Source organism: Cricetulus griseus, chromosome 4 (assembly GCF_003668045.3).
Source record: "Cricetulus griseus strain 17A/GY chromosome 4, alternate assembly CriGri-PICRH-1.0, whole genome shotgun sequence".
In the NCBI taxonomy this organism is placed as follows: Eukaryota; Metazoa; Chordata; class Mammalia; order Rodentia; family Cricetidae; genus Cricetulus; species Cricetulus griseus.
The window spans coordinates 157908423-157929334 of record NC_048597.1 but is presented as its reverse complement, the minus strand read 5'-3'; the positions used below and the strand labels follow the sequence as shown (position 1 = coordinate 157929334).

General features: G+C 43.5%; 1 protein-coding gene across 5 annotated transcripts in view; it reads right to left on the bottom strand.

Moving 5' to 3' along the window:
* The window catches only part of Sik3 (SIK family kinase 3), a 228531-nt gene that overhangs the window by 33321 nt on the left and 174298 nt on the right, over positions 1–20912 (bottom strand). For all 5 annotated transcript variants that reach the window (XM_035443651.1, XM_035443652.1, XM_035443649.1 and 2 more), the window contains exons 5-6: positions 18146–18270; positions 17584–17707 (exon numbers count right to left, since the gene is read on the bottom strand). In XM_035443651.1, coding sequence (XP_035299542.1) covers positions 17584–17707; positions 18146–18270 — 249 coding nt within the window. The remainder of the gene's footprint in view (positions 1–17583; positions 17708–18145; positions 18271–20912) is intronic.

Below are 20912 nucleotides of genomic sequence, written 5' to 3'. Positions count from 1 at the left end.
AAAGATATACTAAAAGTAATTTAAAAGAATTACTCTTAAGCTGGGTGTTGGTGGCGCATGCTTTTAATCCCAGCACTCAGGAGGCAGAGGCAGGCAGATCTCTGTGAGTTCGAGGCCAGCCTGGTCTCCAAAGTGAGTGCCAGGATAGGCTCCGAAGCTATACAGAGAAACCCTGTCTCGAAAAACCAAAAAAAAAAAAAAAATTACTCTTAATTTTTAATGTATTATGACTTCAAAAATCCAATAAAGATGTTAAATAAAAATATCACTTTGTTTTTGCTTTATGAGCAAAGGTATATTCAAATGCAGTTCAAATCGGAAATACTATAGTCTCTACATTCTAAAATTATGTCCAGAGTAGCAAGGCTAGGCCCTAGAATGTAGCATCCATGACATAAGTTTATGGTCTGCAATCATTTAAGAGAAGAAAAAGCTGTTCTTAATTCACCAAGTTGCTTTAAGCTAAAGAGCTCAGTGCAGGGAGGCAAAGGCATGCCTTGGAAGGTGTGGTTGTTGCTCAAGCCTCTAGATGGCAGTCTACGATCTTCCTTTGGTCTTCCACACAAAATTTAGTGCATGACATCAGGGGACCAAGGCCAAATAATGTTTATAACAGGTTTGCTTTTCAAACAGAGACTTCCTTTTCTAGGCAATTTCCTTAAACAACATCAAACCAAAACAAAGCCTGTCATGAGTCCCAATGCAAACCTCAATTCCAGGATTTTGAAACTTCTGTTTCGTCATCCTTAACCTTACTTATTCTAAGAGACCATGAAGATTCTCCAGAAAAAAAAAACACACACACACACACACACACACACACACACACACACACACACACACACACACAATTTTATGTACATAAACTTGCATAAATTTTTGATTGTTCAAGGAGCCAAAAAATGTTTGCATAGATTCCCAAGATGTCTCCAGGTCTCAGATTAGGGACCACCGTGGCTTCGTGTCAATGGCACAAGGGCAAGCGCACAGCTCCTGTCTGTTACATGGAACAGACACTGGCAGAGGATCAGAAGCCTAACATTTTTCGTCTGTTGCAGAGGGTGAAACATGGCCGAAGTCAGCATCAAGCCACATTTTCTCAGTGTCATATAACTCATGAAATTGAATTCAGATGAGATGTGAACACACTATTCTACATAAACTATGGAGAGAGGGCGAAATGAAGGCAATGGATGTTCCGGAATCAAAAACTACAACCACAGGACACTCAAATGAGCAGCAGGAGAATGAACTGGAGCACAGGGTGAGCCATCAGCCCTTCAAGATACCAGCAAGTGCTCTACTGTGCAAGGTGGCTCATCACTTGTCCCTCCCAGAGGGCACAGCCTTTGCTGCTGAGACCCAGGCACTGGGGGACATAGTAGTAGAGCTGCTCTACTGCTCACACTAGAGAAGTGGCACCCCAACCCCTGCCGAGAATGCTCTTGTCTGCTCCACACACAATTCTAAGTTGTCTCTTCAGCAAAATCCCCGAGGGTCTGTGAAACTCAATCCTCCCATGGAATGTTAACTAGAGAGTGCACAGTTCGGTACTGGCAGTGCCAACAGACATTTGGATGACTGAGGAATGGCCCTCAAACCAGAACGGAGGCTGTCTGTAACTTTATCTGAGAGGCTGTCTGTAACTTTATCTGAGATGGTAACAAACATCTTTATCTTGAGAACTTTCAAGGAGGCTTAAGAGAGATACCAAACAAGAGATTATGTGAGTAAAAAAGCCCTCTATATTCATTAAGGACAAAATTCATTGAAGATTCATCTAATTTCCATGATAGAAGAATAAATGAAATAATTTAAGAATTTATGAGGCTTATTTACCATGGAGAAAGGCAGACATGGGCAGGAAGGGACATTCTGGGCTGTTGTTTAAGTATCTGAGGGACGTTCCACAGACAAGGCTGGGGACAGATTTTGCTGTACAACAATCTGAATGAGGAGCAATTAAGTGATAATCCAATGCAGGAAGGGTTTCCAGCTGTATAGACAGGTGATCTAAGCAGGCACTTAAGAAGTGGGTGGTACAGTGCAGGCAAGGCCACGCCAAGGTCACAGCTACTTTTACTCATTTTACAGATCACTAATTCTGAGTAACAAGGGGACACATTTGACGTCAGTCCAGGCTATGTAGACAGTTCTGGGAGTTCTAGGACAAACTAGGCTACAGAGTGAGACTGTCTCAAAACAAACTAACAAAAATCCAAAATAAACAAAAATGAAAATAGCAAACACCTAAAAAGTCACAACAGAATAGTAACCCCCATGCTTCAAGCTAGAATGGCTAGAAAAACATCATTTTACTAAAGATTTTGGTGTGCTGTGCAGGGTCAAAACAGGAAAGAAGGGAATGAAAAGTCAACAGGGTGATTCATTTAGAAATATTATCTGACAATATTAGCATATATACGATAGGCAAAGTAGTAAATTTCGTAGGCACTCAGCCTGAACTCCAACACCTAATGCTATGATCTCTATTTTATAAGAAGTTGAAAATCAGAGAAATTAAGAAGCTTGACCAAATAATAAAAGGGAAAGTCTTCATTTTTGTTGTTGTTTTGTCTTTTAGGTAAGTCAGACCCAGGCTAATCTTGAACTCATGATCCTCCTGCCTCAATTCCCCGAGCATTGGAATTTATGGGGTTGTATATAATTATTACTGTGTACGAAAGCATGCAAGAACACCATGTCCTATGTGTGGAGGTCATAGGAGGATGGTAGTTTGAATGTAAATGGCCCCCAAAATCTCATGGGGAGTGGCACTATTAGGAGGTGTGGCTTTGTTGGAGTGGGTATGGCCTTGTTGGAGGAAGTGTGTCACTGTGGGGATGGGCTTTGAGGTTTCCTATGCTCAGGATACCACCCAGAATCTCAGTTGTCTTCCTGTTGCCTGCAAGATATAGAACTCTCAGCTACCATCTGCCTGCATGCTCCTGCCATTATGATAATGGGCTGAACCTCTGAAACTGTAAGCCAGACCAATTAAATGTTTTCCTTTATAAGAGTTTCTGTGGTCATGGTGTCTCTTCATAGCAACTGAAACTCTAACTAAGACAGAGGGTAATTTGTAAATTCAGTTTTCTTCCACCTTTAAAGGAGGGGAGGGTAGTCCAGGAAACAAACAAGTTACCAGGCTGTGTTGCAAGGGCTAAACCTTTATCCACTAGAGAATTCTTAATCTAAATACTACTTTTTAAAATACATTATTAGTCACCAGGCAGTGGTGACACATGCCTTTAATCCTATCACTAGGTAGGCAGGGGCAAGGTGATCTCTGAATTCAAGGCTAGCCTGGTCTACAGACTGAGTTCCAGGACAGCCTGAGCTATACAGAGACATCCTACCTTAAAAAAACAACCAACCAAAACCCATTATTAGCGTTTGAGGTAGCAGCCTGAAAATCTTTAGAAAAAAAACAAAAACAAAAACAAATCAAAACAATTGTCTTATCCAGCAGATGATATGCTGTGTGGTCCCCAAAGGTGGCATTGTCACAGTCAGTTGCAAGCAGGCTCCAGACAGAGCAGTTGAAATGATGGTTGGAAAACTATGAATTAGATGAAAAAGAGCATGAGGTGGGGGATGGCAAGTGTGTGAGTGAGATGTTGGAAATGTAAGAACACAAAGGGGGGAGGGGCTCAACCTGCTAATGAATTCAGTGTTAGGATTAAAGGTGCTACTAAAGACTGGACTCTGGGGGCGTTGGTGGCGTACTCCTTTAATCCCAGCACTCAGGAGGCAGAGGCAGGCAGATCTCTATGAGTTCGAGGCCAGCCTGGTCCCCAGAGCCAGTGCCAGGATAGGCTCCAAAGCTACACAGAGAAACTCTGTCTTGAAAAACAAAACAAAACAACAACAACAACAAAAAAAAAACTGGACTCTGGGAGACCACCGAAGAGGGCTATGACATGTCATGGAGTCAGACAAAGAGAACAGAGCTCTGCGGGACTGGATCATCAGAACCTCTGGGCTAACCCCTGAAGGAAAGCCAGGCATCCTTAAACTTCTCACACGGTGGCAAAATTTGGGGCCTGCAAAGCACTGGTCTCCAGCCTGTAGCAGAGGCACAGTCTCAAAGAAACAAAGTCACGGAAAGACAAAACATCTGGGTGCCAGAGGGCATTGTATGAGTGCAAGACACAATTAACCCAGGAAAGCCATGCTTCCTCCAAGCATGTGGAAGGTGTCTTTCCAGTCAACAATACATATCCTCAAAGGTGATTCTCAAGTATTCAGCCCCAAAGTCTGTATTTTTGATAATTTTAGCATGCTTCTTAGCAATGTTTACTTCTTAGTGATGGATTGCTTTTATAGCAATTCAAATTTCAGAGAGCTCTAGTTTTCTAAATCTCAAAATCCAAAATAGGAACAAAAACTAATTGGCAGTCAAACCTCTAAGACATCCATTTCCATGGACAATGAACAACTTTCAGAACTTGAACAGTTAAACTGCATTTCAGAGTCCGGATCTGAGTTGGCACACTGTTACTCATGCCCTCTGTCCCTCTGTCTGAACCAGGGATCAGAACAGGGAGAGCTGAGAAGAGGGCTGCGGGGGCCTTGGCACAGAGCTACGTGACTGTCATAGGACTCCAAGGCACTTTATATGTTCTGCACTTACAGATGTTTGTGACTCAGAGGGCTTCAGTAATGATGACTGCCTTTTCAGAAAAGAAAACCACAAATAAAACATTCTCATATTCTCTCATAATCCCTCCCCCCTCTTTCTCTCTCCATCTCTTCCCCTCCTCCTTGTCCTGTCTTTGAGACAATTTCTCACAATGAAGCCCAGGCTGGCACTGAACTTGCTAGATTCCTGTCTCCGTCCTCCATGTGGTGGGGCTACAGACATGTACCATAATACCTGAGTTTTTAATTTTTTTCCTCTATGAACAGAAAATAAAGTCTGTCATTAACTCTTTAGAAAAAACTAAAGATTCAATCAATTTAAAAACTAGTTTTGGGTTTTGGTTTTACCAAGATACCTTTTGGTAAGAACTTGGCTAGAGCTAGAAATCCCTACTCTGCTGTGGACTTAGCCCTAGACATGACTTTTACTACTCTGCTGAGGACATTCTGTCACTGCCAACTGCCAGCAGCAATGAAGTCTTTTTGACATGGTTCCTCTTTTAAAATCCAAAAGAAGGAAAGCAGTATTCAAACAAGACATTTATATATATAAGACATTCATTCAATGTGCCACCACAGACCAGTGAGGTCGGAGATGTATGAGATGAAGCCTTATCCAAGGCAGGAGCTATGTGGTTGCAATGGATAAAAGTACCTGATCCTAGCTGGGTGTGGTGGCGCATGCCTTTAATCCCAGCACTTGGGAGGTAGAGGCAGGTGGACCTGTGTGAGTTCTAGGACAGCCATGGCTATAGAGGATGCTATCTCGAAAAAACAAAGTGTCTGATACCTAAAAGCCTGAGGGTATGAATTCAATCCCCCAGAGTCCACAGTGGAAGGACAGAACCAATTTCCAAAAGTTGTCCATTGAATATGCTCACACATACTCATACACATACAAATTGTAAAGATTCTGAATACTTTTACTTTATCACTAACCATTGTTATTGCTTTTAAAAAATTATTATTTTATGTCTGCGGGAGTTTTGTCTGCATGTATATCTGTGCACCTTGTGCATGAAGTCCCTGTGGAAGCCAGAGGAAGGAGCTGGATCCCCTCTAGCTGGAGTTACAGATGGTAGTAAGTCGCCTTTAGCTGTCTGAAATCAAACCTGGGTCCTCTGAAATAGCAGCCAGTGTTCCTAACTGGAGTCATCTCTTCTGCCTCTTGTTGTTTTGTGTTGCTTTTAACATGTACAAATTTTCATTGTAGAGTAAAGGCTGACCTTGAACTCATAATCCTCCTGTCCCTACCTTCCCCTAAACCTGGGATTACAGACAGGCATGCACCACCATATCAAGTTTATAATTTAAATTTTGATTTACTATTGCCCAAATAGAAATGCACACACATTTCTAAATCCAAAGATAAAGGACTGGTTATTTAGTCTTTGCAATCTTAGAGTTTCTGTAGTGACCTAAGCTGCCAGCAGTGATTGTACTAAAATTTGAGTCATTAAAAACAGAGATGGCTCAGCAGTTGAGAGCACTGGCTGCTCATGCAAAGGACCCAGGTTCTGTTCCAAGCAAACACATGGCAGCCCACAATTACCCATAACTCCAGATCCGGGGTATCTGATGCTCTCTTCTGGCCTCTAAGGGCTCCAGGCATGCACATAGTGCATACCTATATATGCAGGAAAAAAACCCACATAAAAATAAAATTAAAATATTTTAAAGGGATAGTATAATATTAAGACAGTGTACGTAGTTCTTTTTTTCTCCTTTCATTTTTTTTTTTGAAAAGTCAGGGACTGTCTTCATTTTTTTTTTCACTTCAGTAAGCACTTATTAATCCCCAACTGTATACAGCATCAGCATTTAGGCTGCATGAGAAAAATACTGCGCTAAATATAAATCTCATCACCCAATGGTGTATTTGTGTTCTGTAAGTGTGAACACAATATTCTACAGAAAGAGAGTTCATGAAATTGTGACATCACTTTAGTGGCTGAAGGCAAAAGCCATAGGGAAACAGCTAAGACAGAACTGAAGGTGGAGGCATCTGTCAGCCTGAGGGAGACAGCAAGGAGGGCCTTGACTAATATATTTCAACTTATTAGACAAATACCTATCTCTTCAGTTCCCCCACTTTTCCTTCCCCCCATGGCTTCGTTTCTTGTGAGGGTAAGGCAGGGTTAGTGATGGAGCTGGAGAGACCAAGCCTGGTACTTTGCCACTGAACCACTCCCTCACCCCTCCCCCGCCATTTACCTCTTGTCCCTCAGTTTGTTCAGGTAGTTGGGCTGCTGACAGAATTAAGATTCAGAAATTGGGAGATCCTGGTTAAGGGCTAAATATGCCCCAACTTAGCTGCAACACCATCTCTGAGAAGACCCCAGCTGGCCATACTGCTTGCTAGAGGCTGTTCATGTCTTAGCTCATGTGTGGAAGGGGACACTGTTCTTATCATTCAGCTGAGGCAGGATCCTGGTTCAGTTTTACCCCAGAGCCTAATACCCAGTGTACACTACTAATTAAGTAGTTAAAGCTCGCTCTCCCCCTCATCTCTCTCTGTGTATGTGTGTGTGTGAATAAGAGGACAACTGGTGGTGGCAGCTTCTGTGCTCCTACGACCTAGGTCTTGGAAAGTGAACTCAGGTCACCAGGCCTGGTGACAAGTGCTTTACCTGCAGAGCCATGTCCTGGCCTGCACTCAGTCCTTTCTTTGATAGTCACAGCCAGGTATGCATTTACTGAGAACTAAACAGAGCTGAGAATGCCTAGGTGCTCTCTGAAGCCAGAGTGCTAGAGTTCAAAGCTTAGGTCTGGCACTTACTAAGTGAGGACATCCCTTAGTTTTGCTAAGCCTTCATTTTTTTTTTTTTTTTAAGCCTTCACTTTTGTACCAATCAAACAACCCATCAACTCAGCATATCTCATGGGATAGAGTGAGCCCGCTGAGCTTTAGGTAGTTAAATAAACAGCGTCTAGTATACAGGAACCCAATGTTAGTTATTACCTAACCTCTGGAGTCAAGCTTCTACTTAGAATTTTCTTTCTCTGTTTTATCCTGTATAGGGTTTCTGCAATCCAGAAAATAGTTCGAATGAAAGGGATAGTACTAAGCACAACACTATCAACACTTTGTCTGGTTTTCTAGAAAGTTAGGTGGACTCATGGGAATGGTATGAGCACTGCTTCCCTCTGAAAACCAGGTCTAGTTCTGTTTTGTGTTTGAAACCGCTCTCAGGGATCACAGGTCGGCTCTGAAACTGGCATATAGCTGAGGGTGACTTGTGATTCTCCTGCCTCTGCCTTCCAAGTTCGGGGATTACAGGTGTGTGGCACCACACCCAGCTCTCTGGCATGAGATGTGTTTCCTGTGTGAATGGAAACCAAAGCACCATGGGTTTTTTTTTTCCCTAGATAGAGAGCAGATCTCCAAAGATGCCCCTCTGCACTCACAGTGGGCTGCCGGGCAAGTGACATCCATTCCCAGTCCTGCTCCTCTCCACAAAGTGCTTTTTTCACCAAGGGAGACACTGTGTGGTTCTCGATGAGTAGGGCTGATGAGGCAGACTACTTTCCTCTAAGTGGAAGCTTGCTGAAGTAGCTGCAGGCCATATTCTCCATCAGAAGCATTATGTAAGTGGGGTCTTGCATTCCCAGTGATGAAATGCTTATGCAATATTACAGCTAATTAAGTCCCAATGAAGTCTAATCAATAAGGACTCAAAAATATTGCCCACAAGAGATCTTGATGCACTCAGCGTCGGTACAGTTTCTTCATAGTAAATTAATTTTCCTTCCGTTAAGTAAATGATCTGACTACATTTGCTCATAGGTGGTATTTAACAGGATAATCAGGCAAAACACACAGCCATGGTTTTAAAATGTAGTATTACGGAGTGAATCTAGTAATCAAATGCTTAAGTTGTTGGCTTCCATCAGGGGGAGGAGTCAAATGAAGCCTTGGCTGACACTGGCCAAACCAGGCCTCATCTTATATGAGCTCAGGAAACTGAGTTTCCCCCTCTAACTGGAATGTGGCTAAGGCTGAGATGTTACCTGAATGGTGAGCTCTGGATCAATCCAAGAAACTTTACTCAAAAAAAACAAAAAAACAAAAAAACAAAAAACAAAACAAAACAAAAAAAAAACAAAAACAAAACAGTGGCCCACACTAAATATGGCTTAACAGAAACTCAGAGCCAACTTTACAGTACAGCAAAATAGGTTTGTTTTTCTCCCTGTGAGATGGTCTTGTTATGTATCCCAGTCTGGCCTCCAATTTATACAGCTCATATGGCTTGTGTTCCTCCTTCAGCCTCCTGCATGCTGGGATGACAGGTTTTGAGCCAGCTGGCTCAAAACACCTATTTCAAACTAAGCAGAAGTCACTTGACCTAGTCATCTACACAATAACAAAAGAATATAAAACCACTTGGTTTACTGAGTGAGTCAGACCATAAGTGAACTACCTATCACTTTAATAATACAACCAAGTCTAAGGAAGATTCTATAGTTAAATAGTAAGACCATATTTCTTTCTTAACTTTTCTTTTGGGGGTGGGACACTGAGACAGTGTCTCTATTATGCAGCTCTGACTGCCTTTGAACTTACAAAGATCTGTCTGCCTCTGCCACCTAAGTGCTAGATTAAAGGTGTGTACCATCATTCGGGACATTGTGATTTCTTCTTTATTTCTTTCAAAACAGTCACTGAAAATGTATGTATGTCCTTCCAGGAGCTGCTAGCTAGCTGCTAGCTGTGGGTATATAAAATGCAGTCCTGCTTGCTGTCCTAGAACTTGGGAAGAAGATGTGTCCATGATATACTAGGCAATATAAAATCACTCCATCTAGAACAAATGCCACTTAACAGTATATGGTCTTAGCTGATCTCAGGACACCCAGGGAAGAACACTTGTGTCTAACTGGCTTTGACCCACTGTGTGAAGACAACTTCATCCCACAGTTTCTGGCAGAAAAGAGGCTTCAAATTCTTGAACTAACAGTATCCATCTGCAGAGCCTGCTCTCCCACACAGCTGGTGACACTCTGGAATCCAACTGGGCCAGAAAAGGACAGTGGAGAGGGTCTTCTCAGTGTCTCGAATGCTAATGCAGAAAACTATGGCAGCCTTGCTGGAGTTCCAGGTCTTTCCACAGACATCAGTAAGCTCAGCTCAAGTTGGTGACAGCAGGGAATGTGCTTTGTTCTGAGCACTTTCCTTGACCACACTGCCCTCTAGGGAACAGTGACAGAAACAGAAAGAGAGTCACGGAAGATGTGACAACTCTGACCTCCACAAAAAGAGCCAGTGCAGGTCTAGTGAGGCACAACAATGCCTGGAGACAGAAAGAGGACCAGGCCCAGACCCTCAGCTTCCTTCCATTGAGTCTGAACCCCATGCTTGAAGAAAGTCTTTGCTCAGAAGACAAAAACAGCTATGATTTTATTTTCTTCTGTGCCTCATTATGTGGACAGTACCAGCCTCTGATAGGGCTTGGGATTCAGGTCTACGGCAGGGGACGGAGCCCAGCCCATGCACATTGCTGAGGACAAGAATGATCGTATAGTAAGACAGCAATTGTCAACTCCTTTCCTACATGCGTTCATCTCTCACTTTCGGTACTTAATCTTACAGAGCCTTTTATTCTGCTCAGGAAATCTCCTTTCTGGGATAAAGAGTGACAATATAGGACAACCACATTGTTGTATCCAGTCTTTCAGCCTTCACGATAACTTACTGAGTGTGGTCTCAGCAGTTACTTGCCAGGAGCTACTCTCAGCAAGCAGCTTGGGCAGGCCTGACTGAGCAAGACCATTTGCCATAGTGTGAGAGGCTGCTGGGGTGGAGGACGGAGGGGATCCAAACCCCTCACAGGAAATACTCTGGACACTGGAAAAGCAGAGAGAGTGGTTTAATTGATCCACCCTTTTCTGCAACTGTGAGGCTGAGCACCACAATATCTGAGGGGTGGCTATGCTATGATGACCTGTGTGACTTTAACTTTTCTCTAAACTTCACCAGCAAGCAATAAAAGATACATGGTGACAATTCCACAGTATAGTTGCACAATTTAAAGCAGAGGAAATACAGGAAATACTGTACTTTTTCACCAATACTTTGTAGACTTGAAAGCCTTACAGAAATGTACTTTTTTTGTATGTTTGCCGGTGGAGCTGTGACTGAGACAGGATCTCTCGTGGCCTAAGCTAGCCTCAAACTCACTAAGAAGCTAAAGATGACCTTCAACTGCTGAGCCTCCTGCTTGCACCTCCCAAGTGCTGGGACTATAGGCATGTACAATGTAATTTCTTGATACTGTTTGAGTAAGAGTATTCCTTCTGGAAAGGTTTTGTAGGCTGTATTTTAACAAACCTGTGCATTAATTCCCTCCCTCTATACATCTTTATGTATGCCTACCAGAACTCAGACACAATCCCAAGGCCTGGGAGTACAGCAGTGAACAAAATCTAAACACTTGTCCCTGTCAACTGGCAATGAAGCGGGAGGTGAGAAGAAGACAAACAGCCTGTGGAGTTGTGACAAACGGAATTGTGAAAGCCACTGGCGGTGGTGCGGGACCAGGAGAAGCCTCCAAGGCACGCCTGAGAGGAATGAGAGTGCGCCTGCTGAGTCAGAGAATGGCAAGGACCTTCTTATGTCTGAAGTCTAGGGCCTCACTCAGGTCACAACAACAGAAAAGGGATTTGAGGGGAGGCCCCCCCAAGTGCTTCAGGGGGAGTTCTGACTTTTGTTTTTATTTTCTTTTCTGAGACAAGGTCTCACTCACCATGTAGACCAGGCTGGCCTTGAACTGATAGCAATCCACCTGCCTCTGAGGGCTAGGCTGGAAGGTGTGTACCACCATGACATAACTGGCTTGATTTTACTCTTAAGAATTAATGAAAGCCTTTGAACTACACGGGAGGACTTGACTCTGACATAGACTTAGTAGGTAGTAAGTCCTGATGTGTGCCAGACACTATGGCAGATTATAAATAATTGTGGGAAAGATGTCTTGTCTGCATATACTCTTACATTCAGAGTCTGGTGTGGAAGGCATATAATGAAAGAATTATTTATAATGTAGTTTGACAAATGTCATAGTAAGACTAAGAAAGAAAAAAATAAATCAAAAATATCTAGATTCTTCTTCTTTTTTTTTAATGTGTATATGTAGATCAGAGGACAATCTTGTGTGTCATCCTCAGAAATACCACCCACCTTGTCTGAGACAGGGTCTCTCACTGGTTTAGAGCTGAAGTAGGCTGCTCCTGCCTCCACCTCCCAACTGCCGAATGACAAGCATGTGCCACCATACTCAATACTTTTAGTGGGTTCTGAGGATCAAACTCAGGTCTTTGTGCTTGTGAGGAAAGCACTTCACTGACAGCTGTTCCCCAGCCCCTGCATTCTTTATTTGTAAATGACCAAACTTCTTACTAGATTCTACACTACAACAGTAAGGAGGAAGGAGTCTGGGAAGATGTCAAAGAATTGAGGGCAAAGGGAATTGTTCCAGAAAAGATAATGTTTAAGGAACCAAAAGTAAGTAGGGATCACAGGTTGTAACTGGAAGTTAGAAGTCTAGCAAAGGAAGGGGCCAGCTCCCAAAGGAGTTCTACTGCCACTGTTTTGCAAACACTGGTTATAAGATCAATTCATGAAATTGCAATCAACATCTAAGGGACAGAATAAAAAATACTGGGGTGTGATGCCCATAGGAAAAGTAGGCTTTGCTCTTTAAAAATGCTAGCAGGGTACCTAGTGATACTGGTTGGAGCAGGGACCTCTTGGGGTGGGGCTGGTGACAGCCTGTAACTCCAGCACTCAGGAGACTAAGATAGATGTATCTTGAGTTTAAAATCATCCTGGGCTATAGAGTAAGACTCTGTATCAAAACAGTATATTTTGATTTTTTTCACATGTGTATATGTGTGTTCTGGGTTATAGTATTTTTTATTATGGCTCTTGTAAAAATACTTGAAATTCAGTGCTTTGGCCATATTAGGAATAAACTTTGAGGCAATGGTAAACCATCAAAACATTTTAAACTACAGAATGACATGATCAGTTTTGTGTGTTTTTGTGTGTGCACATGGGACACATGTGTACATGGTGTAGTTATTATTTGTGTCTACAAAGGTTTCACAGGCAACAACATGGAGAACAGATAAGGCTGAAACTAAGAACCCACAGTTTTGTCCACTGCCTAATTTAGGCAAGAAAGAAAGATGGCAGCAAGTTCTATATAGTGACTACAAGAATAGGGATAACAAATAGGTTTTCCATTTGTCTTGGATAATCAAATGGCTCTGGTGGTGGTGTTAAGAGAAGAAACAATCAAGAGTTGTTTAAACCAAGCTGCAGAAGGGGATAGAATTTACTAGGACAGTGGACACCAAACAAAGAAAATTTGTGAAGAGGGAATGAAGTTCATTTTGGAAAATGTTTCAACAATGTGACTTCAAAAATAAAAGAGAAGACACTGGACTACAAAAGCTTGTAGGCCAGTGGTAGAGTGCCTGTCTAATATACTCAAGGCCCTGGGTTCAATTCTCAGCATTATAAAACAAGAAAGTTTTTAAGCTGGGCGGTGGTGGCGCATGCCTTTAATCCCAGCACAGAGAGACAGAGGCAGGAGGATCTCTGAGTTTGAAGCCAGCCTGGGCTCCAGAGTAAGTTTTAGGACAGGCTCCAAAGTTACAGAGAAATCCTGTCTCAAAAAATAAACAAAACAAAAAACAACAAAGCTTTAAAAAGATGCCAGATAGCAAATGATTGAATATGTAGTGCTAGATCTCAGAAGAGAATTTGGAGCATGACAGTTAAGTGGGGGATGTTCCTAACAGTGATCAGTGAAGAAACCATGACAGTAAATAAGATGGCTCAGAAGATTATTCCAACAAGAGGAGACATAAAGGATGAACGAAAAATGGGCAGAGACAACTAAGACAGTATACCCAGGGGACAGAGAGCACATGTCTCAGAAACTGTAAGAAAAATGTACTTTAGAAGACAGTGAAAAAGCCTAACCAAAAAATGAGCAATCATGCTGGGTGGTGGTGCTCACCTTTAATCTCAGCACTTGGGAGGCTGAGGCAGGAGGATCTCAGTGAGTTCGAGGCCAGCCTGTCTATAGAAGTTAGTTCCAGGACAGCCAGGACTATTACACAGAGAACTCCCCACCCCACCACCCCTGCTTCAAAAAAAAAAAAAAAAAAAAAAGAGAGTACAATCTCATATCCTTGGGAAACTGAGGCAGAAGGATTGCCTAAGCTCTTCAAAGGCAGCCTGGAAAACACTGTGAGACGCTCTTGAGAAGAAAAACAATGAAGAGTTGATGAGGCACCTCAAGAAAGATGTTCAGATAGCAAATAAGCAAATGAAAAGATGCTCATAATCACAGACCCCAGAGCTGCAAATTAAAATGAGAACCACTACACACATGTGAGAGGGGACACGCCCAACACTAAAATGAAAGAGCTGGCGAGGTGTGCAGCAGTAAGAACTCTCATTCACAACACAACACAGCTCTCTGGAAGGCAGTTGGGCAGTCTATTACAGATCTAAACAAGCTCTTACCACATGGCCTCAGTCAGGCTCCTTGGAGTTTACTCAAGTGAACTGAAAATGTGGTCCATACAAAACTCTGTACAAGGACATCACAGTGACCTTAGTTGTAACTGTCAAAACTGGAAAGCAACCAAGACACTCACTAGTGGGCGAAAGGATAAACTGCGATACATCCAAACAAGGGAGTATTACCCAGCATTAAAAGGAAATGTGCTAGCAAGACACAAGAGACCTTATATGCCTGTACATGTTCCTAAGGGAAAGGTCAGTGCAAAAGGCCACACACAGTTTGTTTCCAATCATATCACATTCTGGGTAAGTAAAAATATATGGAAGCAATGAAAGGACCAATGATTGCCAGTTGGGAGAGAGAGGGAGGAGAAAAAGGAGGACAGAAGCACACAGGATCATCTTGGAGGTGAAGCTACTCTGTATGATGATCCTGGTGGATAAATGTCTTTATACACTTGTCATAACCTAGTAACTCACAACTCCCACAATGAACCCTAATGTAAACTACAGGCACTGAGTGACAGTGTGTGTGTGTGTGTGTGTGTGTGTGTGTGTGTGTGTGTGTGTGTGTGTGTTGTGTGTGTGCGTGTGCGTGTGCGTGTGCGTGTGCGTGTGTGTGTGTGTGTGTGTGTGTGTGTCTGTACGCGCGTGTGTCGGGTGGGTAGCAGGGAGGCTGTGGGGAGAGGGCATATGGACATCTTCTGTCCCTTCATTTCAATTCTTCTGTGAACATAAAGTGTTCTATTTTTTTTCCTAGCAGGGAATGGTAAAGTGCTAAATACTATTGGGCAGTCACTAAGCCAACGAGGAAATACAGCTACTGTTAGGACATCAGATGACCACAGAGAGAGCCACTCAGTGCACACTTCTCTGCCTCCATCACTGTACAGTCAAGCTAGGAAAAGTTGAGGCTTGGTTCTTGTCTGTTCCTTCTGTTCTTCTCCTGTAATGCACACACTATCTGAGTGCCTGCTCCTGCTGCTTCAAAACCTCACCAGTGATCTCCACTCTTCTCAGTTCAACAGTCAGTTCTCTGCCCTCTGCCTCAGCCTCCCATAGCATCCCACTCCCTCTATCCTGAAACATCTTCACTTGTCTTCAAGACAAGCAGGCTCCAGCTTTCCTCACTAACCATTCTTCCAACCCCTGTCACTTTGTTAATCTCTAAAAATTCTTGGCACCTCTTCCATGCCCAGAGAGTGAACTTATCTGGCAGCATTAGACATTATACTTGATAAGTTTCAAATAGACATCTTTAGTTAGTAATCATTCCTAAATTCAACTGCTGACCAGAACCTCAATTTAAATGGCTAATAGGCACCTCCAACCTGACATTCGTAAAACCATCTCTCCAAAATTTTAAATATTTTCCCCCAGTTATTCTAATTCTTTCTGCTGCTCAGGAAAAAAAAAAAAAAAAACCGTAGGGTTACCTGTAATTAGTCTTTCTTTACATAAAATCCAATACCAAACATTATTGGAGACAGGCTGCCTGGGTTCAAATTCTAGTTCAGCCACTTATTAGCTGTGTTATCTAGGGACAATTGCGTAACCTCTCCTGACCTCTGTATCATCTGTAAAGTAGGGGTGACAACCTTATGAAGCTCATAATACTGAGGGAAGGTAATGTTTGTAAAATGCTTTCAACATGCCTGCTGTGCAGTATGCAGTAATGTTCCCCCAATCCCTCTTTTCCTCAGTCTGGGAGCAGCCAACTGCAGCGCTCATGTGTTCTCTTCTAAGTCTCCCACCAACCAGTCTCCCTTGCTACAAGTGCCTTCAATGGGCCTGCACTATACTACACAGCACTGCACAGCACTGCACAGCACAGCATTACACTACACAGCAAAGCACTGCACTACACTACACAGGAAAGCACACCACATACCACTGCACAGCACTACTGCACAGCACTGCATTACACTATACAGCACTGCACTACAGTCTCCTTTCAACAAGCAGTATAGCAACTACAGTGATTGTCTTTAGAAGCTACTACAAAATCTTCAAAATTTATTTGAAAATTTTCATAATAAAAATGTGGAAGAGGCCAGGTGTTGGTGGTGCATACCTTTCCAGCACTCGGGAGGCAGAGGCAGGCAGATCTCTGTGAGTTCAAGGCCAGCCTGGTCTCCAGAGCGAGTGCCAGGATAGGCTCCAAAGCTACACAGAGAAACCCTGTCTAGAAAAACAAAACAAAACAAAACAAAACAAAACAAAACAAAACAATGTAGAAGAAACCCCCATAGGTAAGACCATATCATTATTCTGTTAAGAGCTTCTAATTCTTCCCCTTACACCAGAGTAAAAGCAAACAGGTCTTTACACCTGCTGGTGAGGCCCTAGAATTAGCTCCCCCGTCCCTCAGATTTCTCTCTTCATCCTGAACTCTCTCAGGCACACCCTGAGTTGCTACCTCCCTGAGGTCTTCCGACTGCGGCCCTCCCGCATCTTCCCAACTGTACGCCTTTGAATGATCTCCCGCCCACCATCCTAAAGGTTTCCACTTCATCTTCCCAGAGCATTTATCATCACCTGACCCACTTCCTCCCAAGCCACCAACTCTGAGATGACTCAGTTAAAGCTAGCCCACATTCCACCTACTTATTCTAAAGGTATGCATGCTTTCCTTAAGAGGAAGTAGCTAGACAAAGGGCACAGACATTGCTCTACATTGGCTCAGACATGACCTCTTACATGCATAGAAATGGTGAAGAAATAAAGAAAAAAAGCCCAAACCAAACAAACAGCTCCTGCCCCAACCAAAGTCAAACCCATGTAGGTTCTGAGCTGTCAGGCAACTATAAAAATCTGGTGTCTGTTTTCAGTATTAAAACTTTTCCAAAGCTAATTATCTTACTGTCCACTCACTTAAAGGGATTTAAAAAAAAATTAGAATCTGAAGGCAGACTACAGATAGAACTAGGAAATGAGACCAGGACTAAGATGCAAATCCTGCTTTGTCCTGGGTATCCGAGGCCCAACAAAGGAATTCTTGTACTTACTTCAGTGAAAGGGTGTGGGGGACAGATCAAAAGACAAATGTTGATCCTACCACCACTAAGCGATGGGACCACTGACTCAATAAACATCAATTCATCTAATCCACACAATTAGGGGCAACACAAAACTCTCAGTCAATTTACAGACTGAGAAAATGAACATTCAGACAAACTTGTACTGAACAGAGTCCAGATTCAAGCACAGAGAAGGCTCCTTGAGCCAAAGCTAGTTGTTTACCTTGCTCCTGCAGAACCTTGCCTCTCAGGGGAACTAGGGCAAACTGCAGTTGAGAAAGCAGCCCATTTACCCACCATTGCTACCCTTCTGAAATTACTTAACATGCCCAACTCTCCATGAACCCAGTCACAGCTTTGTGCTGGCAACTCCCTTACCTGTGGACATAAAAAATGGGATGCGGAACTTTCCACTCAGCACTCGGGCCCGCAGATTCTGCAGTGTGCTCCCATCAAATGGCAGGGCGCCGCATACAAGCACATAGAGGACAACGCCAAGACTCTGCATCCCAAACAGAGAGCACGGACAGTTAACTCATCAGAGGATATGTGAAGATGATGGAACCAACTTTTCTATCTTTATGACATAATATGGGTCACTATCAAGGTCAATAGTTTCCAGAGCAGTTAAGTCTTCTTTACTTCCAGACAGGAATTCTGGGTGAGATCCCCAATGTTTCTCAGAACTCAGCTCTCAGGAAGAATAATCCCTGTTCTTGGCACAGGCATCATCCACTCAGGCCCTTACAGCGTTCAAATCCAAGGCTCATGTGAGTCGAGTACAGGAGAAGAGATGGCATGTGGATGGGGGGGAGGGGTTGCAAATACATTGCAAGTACATGTGAAGGTGCTCTCCACTCACATTTGGAACTGTGTGTCCTCTAGCAGGACAGCTGTCATCTAGAGAGAGCAACAGGGTGGTAAGAAGGGCAATACTTACCCAGATGTCCACTTTGGGCCCATCATACTCCTTCCCTTCGAAGAGCTCTGGTGCGGCATAGGGAGGGCTGCCACACCATGTCTTCAGTAGCTGCCCGGGAGTGAAGAGATTGCTGAAGCCAAAGTCTAGAAAGGCAAGTAGACAATAGACATGTCATCAACCCATAAAACACTAGTCTCTGGTCAGCGGAGCACAGGCTATGTCACCAAGCTGAAATAGCAAATTTAGGAAGTGAACAGTCAGCCACCTGAGCTTGATGGAACTAGGGAACAGGTCAGGTGCAGCACGTGCCTTGCATGTGTGGATCTTGGGAAGAAAGGGAAGGGAAAGAGGAGAGGTGAAGGGAGAGGAGACCCATGCTGGGAAACTTTTTCAATTGTACTGGATTTAGAACACAGGCCCTCACCCATGACAGGGGTAGAGTATAGACTCTACCCTGAACTACACCCCCTGAAGGAACTCTGGCCAGCTCAAACACAGCAGGCATGGCTCTGCAGGCCTTGTCCTTCTCCCCCATTCCCTCTGCCTTGCAGAAAAAAAAAAGTTAGATTACATTCCCTTTATTAGGCCACGTCCTCTTCCTGAGGCTGACAATCAAGGCCCAGCTTTCAAAGTATTGTAGTCCAACAATCAAAAGCCCCCTTTGGCTCAACCAATTAACATGTGCAATTAAGATTAAATGCCTCTTCCTAACATGGGTTTGCCCCTGACCTTTATAGAATGTCCCTTTCCTACAGGCCATGTCTGTCTCCTCTCTAAACAGAGGCAGTCCTTTGAGCCTTTGGGACAAATATCCTACCTCATTTCCCTTGCTCCCTTTCCCTTCTCCCTCTATCTCCTGTCTTTGTCTCTTATTCCCTGCTCTCTGTCCCTGTGGGGCAAATAAATCTCCTTTTGCTGAGAATTGTTCTTGGGTGTCCTGAGCCTATACTTTTCCTTTCACTCCCAGTCTCACTGATGCAAAAAGCTCTACCTGCCCCTCCCAACCCCCCGGCTTTATTTGGACCTTACAGCCTTGGCTTGCCTGGAGCTGTCTATATAGACCAGGCTGGCCTTGAATTCATGGTTCCTGCCTTTGCCTCTTGAGTACTGGGATTACAGGTGTGAGTTACCACACCCAGATGAAAGTACTGGTTGTTCACTTTTAGTGTCCAGTGGGCCACTAAAAGCAGCAGAAAGCCTCACTGACCTCCATTTGGCATCTGTCCTACGGACTTTGAGTCTCTCTTCTACAGGAAGACAGGCAGGCTGGATACAAACCTGATAACAAGAGTCAAGTCTACTCTACAAAGCACCAGTGACTTTGTATCTTCACAAAACTGGTCCTGAGATGATGACCACAGACCATAGGTTTGAGCAAGACTGGGTAACTAGGCAGCTTCCTGTGAGGCACCTGCTTCTGTCCCTTTTCTATATAGCCTGGTAGTTCACTACAGTAGCACTGAGACAGGGTTAAGGACACTGGTCTTCCTGATATGGTTTCCACCATTATTTTTCCTTCTGGTTTTGGAGTAGGTGCCACATCTCATTTGTAGGAACCCACCAGTTGGCCTAGTGCTTGAAATACATGGGCGCCTTTCATATGACATTTTACAAATATATTTATGACCACTTAAAAACTAGAAAATGTGGCATTGTTATTATTGAGGTGATGTATTCAAAATGAAGATAATGCAACTTATTTACAAACTGAACAAAGAACATTTTCATTTTAACTTCAGTTCTGTTTTAACAGCCTTGCCTCCATTTTCTCCTCTTCTCACTAGTCTAAGGCATAGAAGGACACAGAGGAGCCATCTTTGGGAACGATGCTAAAATACCAGACAAGAATGGCAGGCTTTGGGGGTGGTGGCACATGCCTTTAATCCTGGCATTTGGGAGGCAGAAGCAGACAGAACTCTGAGTTCCAGGACAGCCAGGGCTACACAGAAACCCTGGCTCAAAACAAACAAACAAACAAACAAACAAAAACAAAGAAACAAATGTCAAGTTTGCTGAGCATGGTGACCTACCTTATCCCAGGACTTGGGAGGCAGAGGCAGATAGATTTGGTCTATATAGAGAGTTACAGGCCAGCCACAGTCACACAGTGAGATACTGTCTAAACAAACAAACAAAAACCAAGCAAGGCAGGTCTAAAGATAAAGGCCACAGTATATAAATATTCTGATTTCTTGACAGCCCCTGGGACAGGCTGAATTCCCTCTTGCCCCATGCACACCACACTCCTTGCAACCCTATCATCCTGAAGGCTGGGTACCTACCCATCTGGAGCCTCTCCTGAGCCCTTACCCTCCTGCTGGCAGCTATGTCTCCTTTGGCTCTCTGTATTCCTTCTTTCTAACTGCCAGAGAAGGAGTTTGCTAGTGAGGACCTGCTGGCTTTGACTGCCTCTCCATGCTCTGTATCTCCTCGGGGTTAACTTTTCAGGAACCACAGCTTGTACTCTCCCTCAACTGGGAAACTTCACCTTATGAGTCTTAAGTTCCTGTCCTGGATTCCCAGCACCTGTAAGAAGACCATTTTCCAAAATCAAGTCTGCTCTTCCAGTGATGCTCCCATGGGGCTCACTAACAGTCGACCTACCTGTGACTAAAGACATTGGCATCACCTTTAGCTCCTCTCTCCTTTTCCCCCTTTGAGTTGGATAATGCTCATAACCTCTATCTTGTGTGTCTTGAATCCCATCTCTCCCATTTTGTTTCCGTCTCTCATCTTTCTTTTTAAATTTATGTATGTGGGGTGTAGGTATACGCATACATATCTG